Genomic DNA, 8196 nt, shown 5'->3' with positions numbered 1-8196 from the left:
TTCTGTTGCTTAAAAAATATTGAGAGCCACTGAGCTGCATGATCTCTAGGTCTAACATTTTCTGATTCCATTATTCCAATACAAACACTTTTATTAAATAATCCCATGACTCTGATTTTTTACCCACTTGAAAAATGCACTAGAAATTCTGATCATAACTCCACTTGCAACAGAAATCTTTAAGCTCTTCACCATCTGCTAGGTTCTGTTGCACATACATTTGTGAGGTTTATCACATAACGGTTATATGTAACCTGACTTTTCCCAGACCTCAGCAACCTTTTGGAACAGATAGGGTCCCTGTAACAGCAAGGACTCAAATCACTGTTCTCACAGATATATTTTGAAACAGTGCTTATAAAGTCTCCGCACTCTTTTAACGCTGGGCAAGGTTTTCTGGAAATCCTCAGGGAGTGCCTCTCCTGTGTTCTCAAAAAAACCGCCCCCAACAAGGGGCCAAAAGGCCCCGCCAAAAAACGCCGGGCCCCAAGAACCCCAACCCAAAACTGGCCCCGCCGGTTCCCAAGCGGCCCCCAACCCAAAACAACAAAAAACTGCCAAAACCCCCCCTTCTCTGTGAGAAAGCTTCATGGCCACCTGAGGAAAGCAGAAGGTCGCCCTCTGTTTCTATTACACACTGTGAGGGGAGTTCCACAAATGTCCTGTTTGGCCTCCCAAAATTTGTGGAGTTTGATTAAAACAACTCTTTCTTGTTTTGCTTACAGTCACTCTGCTCTCCAGGGGACTCAGCCATGAATGCAGATGGGGCTGGAATGGTAGGCAAAATTGGCAAAAAACCATTTCATACTCAGAATCGCCTCTCTTTCTGTGATGAGGAGATACAAGGCCATAGAAGATTCAAAGGCTTAAGGAAAGAACCCTCTTCATAAAATGAGAACTATGCTTCCTGTCACCTCTCTACACTATCTATTATTACGATAGGCAGAACAGAGTCAAAAGTAGTAGAGAATGCTCGGAAGAGATCTATATCATTGTAAGGTAAAAATATTAGCTTCTTTTCATTGACTATACATCCACTATTTTGCCTTTACAGCCTAGAATCTTCATAACGTCCTTGTTCCATTTAATAGGTTTTTAATACAAATGATAGAACCCCTGACCAAACTGGCTAAAACCAAAAATTGGAATGTTGGCTGGTGTAACAAACGGTGAGGAGAGGTGAATTTAGTTTTACATATGGCCTGACCTAGAGGTCACCTCATATGAAAAGGGCCCGGTTTCTGTGTCTCAGTTCTGCTTGTTCAGTGTTGACTCACTTCTTCAACTCACTTCAAGTCACTTGACTCACTTCTTTCCCCTCGTGGTTACAAGAATGCTGCCAGCAGCAACTCCTGGGTTTTTTCCTTCCAGGTTCAAATTCAGTAGAAATGAGCAAGCCAGCTTCCCCAAGAATTCAAAACAAGAACCAAGGAACTGAGTTTCTTTGCCTGTAAGTTTGACTATGGGTCAGACACCATGGCCAGGAAGAGGGAGAGTAACTTAGCTCGGGCCTAGTGCTCCAGGGGCATCAACCTTACCAGATGTATGTGGACAGAGGTGGAGGAAGGCTGGATCCCCAAGCAAAATCGTGGTATTACTGCCAAAGGAAGGTAGTTAATTCTAGGCAGCAAAAATAGCAGATGTCTGCAACAAACCTTAGGAGGTTGAAATTATAATTCTCATAGTATAGATGTGGAAATTGAAAGTCTCGATGTTAAGTAACTTGTACAAAATCATACTACTGGAGACGTCACAGAATGAATTTGACCCATTAATGTGTGCGGTGAAACAGAAAGGATGGGTAGGTGTTTCTCAGGAAGAATGGAGCAAGGAAGGTGCTCTTGACATTGGTTTTTGAACAGTTACAAAGACAATGAAAGAGCAAGTTGCTTTCAGGAAATTTCAGGTTGCATGCAAAGTTGTCAGACACTGTAGCAAAGGAAAGAGCTCAGACTCTGGTGTCAAACGGTTCAAAACTCTGCTATTTAACAGCTGGGTGACTGTGGTCAAGGATATAATAGCTCACTTCATTTTTATCATCTCTAATACAAGGATAACATGTTTCACAGGGTCTTGGAAAAAATAAGCAAAATAACATATAAAACAGCTAGTACGGTCCCTAGGACATAGGATCTCAACAAATGATGGGTGTTATTGTGCCAACGATGATAAATCACAGAAGGCGAGGAATGGGAAAGATGGTGGGAAAGTAAGCTAGAAAAATAACCCTGAGCCAGATCAAGCTAAGATAAAGATTTTAGCTTTTCTCTGCCAGAAAATGGGGGAATAGTTGAAGGATTTTGACCAGAGGAATGGTTTGATCCTTTTTTCACTTTAGAATAATCTCTCTGGCAGCAGCGTGTAGCCACAGCAACAGAGACAGGTGGGGTGAAGTAGGGGGACTAGTTAAGAGTCCATTAAAATAGTTAGGTTGACCAGGAGTAACCAAATCTAGTTCAACATCAAAATTTCTAAGGGAGGTTGTTTTGTTGTTGCTTTAAGCTGTTTTTGTTTTAATACAGATTCCTTGACTCTCCAGGGGTGGGGAGATACTTGGTTTGAGGTATCAGCTAGTTCCCACCCAGAGAGCAGTTGCCCTTTAAGGAAACTGATCCACCGCCTTCCCAAGGATCAGCATTGGCCAAGAAAAACTAGAATCGTTATAGCAAAAATGCAAACATTAAGAAACAGTCAAATTTCTGGTTTTTTAACTTTAAAAAGACTCTTGAAGCCTGTGGGGTGCAGGGTAGAGCAACCAGATGAGATTTTCCTGTGCTGGAAGGAATGAAGAGAATGAGATGAGCAGGACTTTGCAAGAGGCCAGTGGGTTTGACCAGAGGTGAGCACCAGGGAAGTAGACATAGCTTTAGGTGGCTGGCAGGGACCCTTATGGGAGTTGATCCAACCCCAAAAGCCTACAGGTCTCCTTTTAGTCCCCACTTGATAGAACACAGGCTGCCACTGTGGGACAACCCTATTGCATGGTTCTGCTTTTAGCTACCATCCAGTGGGGGCCTCCCATCCACAGCCACATGCAGTGACTGACTCCAGACTTTGCTGACTTTAATCTGAACTGCCTCAGGTAGACAATAGATAACTGCCATTTCAATGAACCAAACACTCATGGGCCATTGCAGTTCCATCCCACGAATGAAGTATAATTTACCTAACCATTTCCCCTATTCTCAGATGTTTACATTGTTTCCAAGTTTTGACTAGTAAATTTAATACTGCAATGAAAATTTGCACATAAAACTTACTGCTATCGCTTCCAATGCTAAAATATACAATATTCTTTGAGGAAACCTGGTAATGGTTAATTTTCTCAAGTTCAGGCTACCAAGTCTCAAGCAGCACTACTTCCTTCTCAAAGGATGCAACTAGAGATCATTTGATAAAGTTCAATACTTGTCAATGATAAAAAAACAAACAAACAACTCTTAGCGACCCATAAATGAAAGGTAATTTCCTTAAAAGACACCTACCAGAAATCTCAGCAAACATCTTACTTCATGGTTCCCCTAAAAGTCAGGAGTAAAATATGAATGCCCATTATCACTGCTTATATCAACATGGGCAGTCTTAGGGGAAAAATAGAAAAGAAACTTGCTGCCTCTTCCAGAGGTGTAGAGAAACGAGCATTCTCATTCACTGCTTGTATAATAAGTTAAGGATGACAATTTGGCAATATATGTAAGTCTTAAATATTCACATACTTTCTGACCCTGCAACTCCACCTCTGTGAACATGCTCGAAGACAATACTTAAGGCTGTGTGCAAAGATGTAAGTGTTAGGATGCCTGCTTGCACCAGTACGATCTACAATCTAAACAACCAATGTAACAAGTACTGGTTATGTGAATTCTGGCATGAACACATGATGGAATACTAGTCACTGAAAATGATGCTGTATAAAAGCATTCTCTGGAAGGACAGCTTAAACTAGTATGCTCAATATACCTTTTCTTAGATAATAGTGTGTATACACACCTGTACATACATAGTAACATATTGGAAAGACCTGTACCAGAATATGGATAATTCCTTGTGCTCTTCCTGTTTTCCAAATTCTCTTGAAACATGTGTCACCTTTCTAATTAGGAAACATATATATTTAAAATGCTTCCTCAGGTGATGGCTGTAGGCCGCAAAGAAAGTGGCTCGGAACGAGTAAAAGGAGACTTTAGGACAGCCGCAGCTGTCCCCTTGATCACGGCTCTATTAATCTATTATCCATAGACTAGCTTTCTAAGTTGCATTCTTAGTGTCCTATTTCATGAAAACAAAGGAAAGTCTAAAGATCAATTTTAAAAACACACCTATACACATTCGTACGTAATCTCTTCACTTACTCATATCCAGGAACCCACTAAATCTGGCAAGGTCTCGGCTGGTCCTCGGCCACCACCCAACCCAGTGATTAGATAAGGGGAGATGGGGCTCGCTGGGCTGTTTCCCTGGTTCATATGACTAAGGCAGGGGAAAGCCGAAGAGAAAAGAGAAGGAAAAGGGAAATCTCACAATAGTGTTCTATGTTCGCGCTCGGACAGAAAACGGCACAACAGCTACAACAATAAGAATCTTTATGCGTATCTTTGTAATCAATACAGTTCTTCAGAACAAGAGAGACAAAAAAAAAAAAAAAAAGGAATACAATATTCCAACAGGTATAGCCCGTAGGTCAACATTACAAACTAGGTTTAGATCATCTGGAGGCTTCTGCAAGAGGACTGAGGTGTAGAGGCATCGGAAGGGGTCCACTCCTGATATAAACACTGACAGGGTACGGACAGCTAAAAACAAACCGCTACTTGGTAAGTACTTCTGGTGCTTGCAGGCAGTGTCCAATACATAGGGAAGATAACGAGTTCACATTGGTCTTTGTACATGCTGTGTTGTAGAGGCTACTGCAGATTTATTTCCTAAAGTAGGCAAGGCTTACAAATGGACCAATTCATAATTGAAAGTGATTACATGGTACAATGCATGCACGTTATTGGTACAGAGAGTGCTTTAACACGAATCTGTTGGTTTTTTAAACCCTGACAAGGTCATTTTTACCTCGAGAGATTTTTATCCTTTCAGTTATTCAATCATTCATTCAACAAATACTCATCCCAAACCCTGTGCCATGTCATCCATCCCTTTCTTAGGAAGACCAGCAGCGGGAAATGAGTATGGTGAGTGCTGCCATCACTGAGACAGTTGACTGACAGCAATGGCACAATCCTAAGGTCTGCAGTCTGTGGCTTCTGCCCCTTTACCCACCTCCCTGGACTCAGACCTTTGGAGAGCTGTGAGCTGACTCAAGAAAGGGAAGAACAATTCTCTATTCAAGTCAAACATCCCTCAAGGGGAACGACACTATTCTGACCCATTTGAGTCAGGGGAGGAGAAAGGAATATGAGGTGGAATTCATTCTCATCTGTAAAGTTTAGCAGATGGAAGAAAATCGTGTCATTTGCTTAACTTTAGGAAACGCAGTGGGTCTCAGTCCCCAGGGTGATATGCAAAGTAAGCCCAACTCTCCACCTACACTCTTCCCAAGACAAGGACTGTGAGTGTGGCTGCTTTGTAAGAAGCTACATGCTCACTTCAATTCAAGACCAAAACTGCAATATCTTATTAGTCATGTTTTCCATCTTCAGTTCCTTGGGTGTAAAAATACCACGAAACGATAAAATGGCTTTTCTCATTGTATATGTCATTCTTGTGTTTTCTATTCCAAAAATCCCACACGACCACATTATCTTATTATAAAAATTAATACCTCTCATAGTAAAAGCCTTGTCTAAAACTATAGCTTTGGTTTCAGAATTAGCAATCCAATTAGCTCAAATATTGACTGCATCAACAATATGCCTGCAAGCACAGCCAAGGTCTTCCAGAGATGAAGATAAAGATGCTGAGTCCATTCTTCTCATGATGGTGGGAGAAGGGAATAGAGAAGTAAGCATTTTGTTTAGCCAAATGACAGTTGCATGCAGCATTTTAAAAAAGAACTACCTTTCGGGTAAAAAGGCCAGAGCTGGTTTTATGAAACACCAGCACAGGACTCTAAAATCTGGACAAAGGTCCTTTGAGCCAGGAGGGAGTGCCGTGAATGGCTTCTCAGTCTTGTTTTCTAGAACCTATGTAGCCAAAGCATCTATATACAAAGAGCATTAAACCTGCCTATTGCACTGGAGGAACCGTGGCTAAGTACTGGCAGCATTTACCTTGAATATCTGAAGTGCTGCTTCACCTCTCTGCATAGTGGAGATAACAGGTCTGTCTCTGACCTGCTGGGATGGGGTGAGGAGTGGGTGAGAGAGCTAAAAAGCCCTGGGGCCTTCTCCAGAGAAAGGCAGTGTTCAAGTAACAAAGTACTCCCATCAAAAAAAGCACAAAATTCAAGTAACAGAGTTGCAGGTGCTATGTTCTGGTTTTGAGCAGAGGCCTCGCTGCATCTGCCCTGGAGAGCTGGTAGGTAGATGCGCTGCATAGCAGAGGACACAGGACAAGCTGCACATAGAGCCCATCAAGCCGTCCCACCACTGAAGACCAAAACACTCCTTAAAAGGAGAAAATGAACCTTGAGGAAAGCTTAGTGGAATTAGCAAGCTGTTCATAGCAGTTGCTGAACGCATGTCTCATTTATGTTCTCTGCCCTATTTGTGTTCTCTGCATAAGATCTTCAAGTCGGTGAGCAGCCTAAATTTCAACAAATAAAGATTTTCTTCATTTTGCAGGTAGGAATAGAAAGTGAAGAAAAGGCTATCTAGATTTTTCTCTTGCACTTTAGCATAAGAATAAAAAACAATTTTGAGACTGGCTGATAGAAACCACTGAAGGAAAATTCACACACAGAAACAGTCCCCTAAAAGGGCACGAATAAGGAAATTGGGAAGCTTTTTGCAACAAAGAAACTTTCTTTTTACAGTTTCTGTTCGAGCAAGCTAGTGTTGTGCATGCTTGAGTATTAATAACACCCAGAGGACTGGAAGGTTTGCAGGGTGGGTTGGGGTTGTCACAGGGACCTTGAAGGCTCTCAAAACAGGAGGAAGGAAGCAAGGTTAACAGTCTAGATACAGAGTCTTTTCTAAACAGCACAATGAAAAACTGGAAAAATTTCACACTTTAAAACCTCAATATTTATTTTGCCACAAGAATCCACTGTATCAGTTATCAGTGGCTGAGAAAACATTTCTAATACAGATCTCATTATAAAAATTCCAGTTCCAGTTTCTATGGAGTGTGGCTCATCTCTGAACCTATCTATCCATTCTCACTGGACAACTGAAACGCTTTTGGAGCCATTCAGCTGGAACTCTTACACCATCATGAAAAAGTGAATCTAGATACACAGGTGCTGGGAGATATCACCGTTTCTTAGTGCTGCTGTTTCCACCGCCAGATTTGCTGAAGCTCCTGCTCATGTGAGGAAAGTGCACGGTTGGGGTTCTTTCTGTAGGACCATATAACCCCAAATTCCTGGCAGTGGCTGACTTCCGCAGTGGCTTGACACTGGGAAAGGGGCTAAAGATGGGAGTTTTCGGGTGGCTGCTTTGAGGAGGTTTGCTGGTGGCTTTGTTTTCTCCAGGTGCATCAGGCAGCTCTGGGAAGTATCGCTGACAGGGCAGATGCACCTTGGGCACAGTTTCAGCAGCAGCATCCCTTTGGTTCAGTTCCAAGCTTTCTAACTTTACCTGGACCGAAGACACATCGGCATCCCCAAACTCTGGCTCCGGAGACTGCCCTTCAATTGTCCTCCCCATACTGCCTTCAGAGCTGCCGCCTTCTCTTCGAGCTGTCGCTGCACAGCTGGAAGAAAATGCCTCTCCTGCCCCCAGGTTGTTAGTCTTGCAGCCCTCATTCTGCTCTTCTATCAGCCCAATGGTGTCCCCACAGCCCAGCTGACTCTTGGTCCTGGTCATGTTCTTTTTGTGGACTCGGATGTGAGTTCGCCATGGAGAATTGAGCTTCGTCTTAAGGTCTTCATAAGGGACAGGAGATAGTTTGCCTCCTGTGTGACCAGGGATGTGGATGACAGCATTCTTGGCAGCTCTGTTGGACATTTTCATCTTCTTTCCTAAAAGAAGGTGGTTTATAACTGGAGAGTTGTTTACCTGAGATGGGAGAACACTGGTCACTGGCCCTTTGTCTGAAAGAAACATTGAAAGGTTGTGTGAAACGTACCACAGAGAAACACATGAT

At 42.6% G+C, this 8196-nt stretch overlaps 1 protein-coding gene across 2 annotated transcripts in view; it reads right to left on the bottom strand.

Moving 5' to 3' along the window:
- Positions 1–7110: 7110 nt before the first annotated feature.
- The window catches only part of TBC1D30 (TBC1 domain family member 30), a 65555-nt gene continuing 64469 nt past the window's right edge, over positions 7111–8196 (bottom strand). For both annotated transcript variants that reach the window (XM_023520588.1, XM_011373692.2), the window contains one exon: positions 7111–8143. In XM_023520588.1, the coding sequence (XP_023376356.1) occupies positions 7362–8143 (782 nt within the window). In that variant the 3' untranslated portion in view covers positions 7111–7361. The remainder of the gene's footprint in view (positions 8144–8196) is intronic.

The sequence above is a fragment of the Pteropus vampyrus genome, unplaced genomic scaffold (genome assembly GCF_000151845.1).
Source record: "Pteropus vampyrus isolate Shadow unplaced genomic scaffold, Pvam_2.0 Scaffold9, whole genome shotgun sequence".
NCBI classification, from domain to species: domain Eukaryota; kingdom Metazoa; phylum Chordata; class Mammalia; order Chiroptera; family Pteropodidae; genus Pteropus; species Pteropus vampyrus.
The sequence above is the reverse complement of the archived record's forward strand: the minus strand, read 5'-3'. Positions and strand labels throughout refer to the sequence as shown.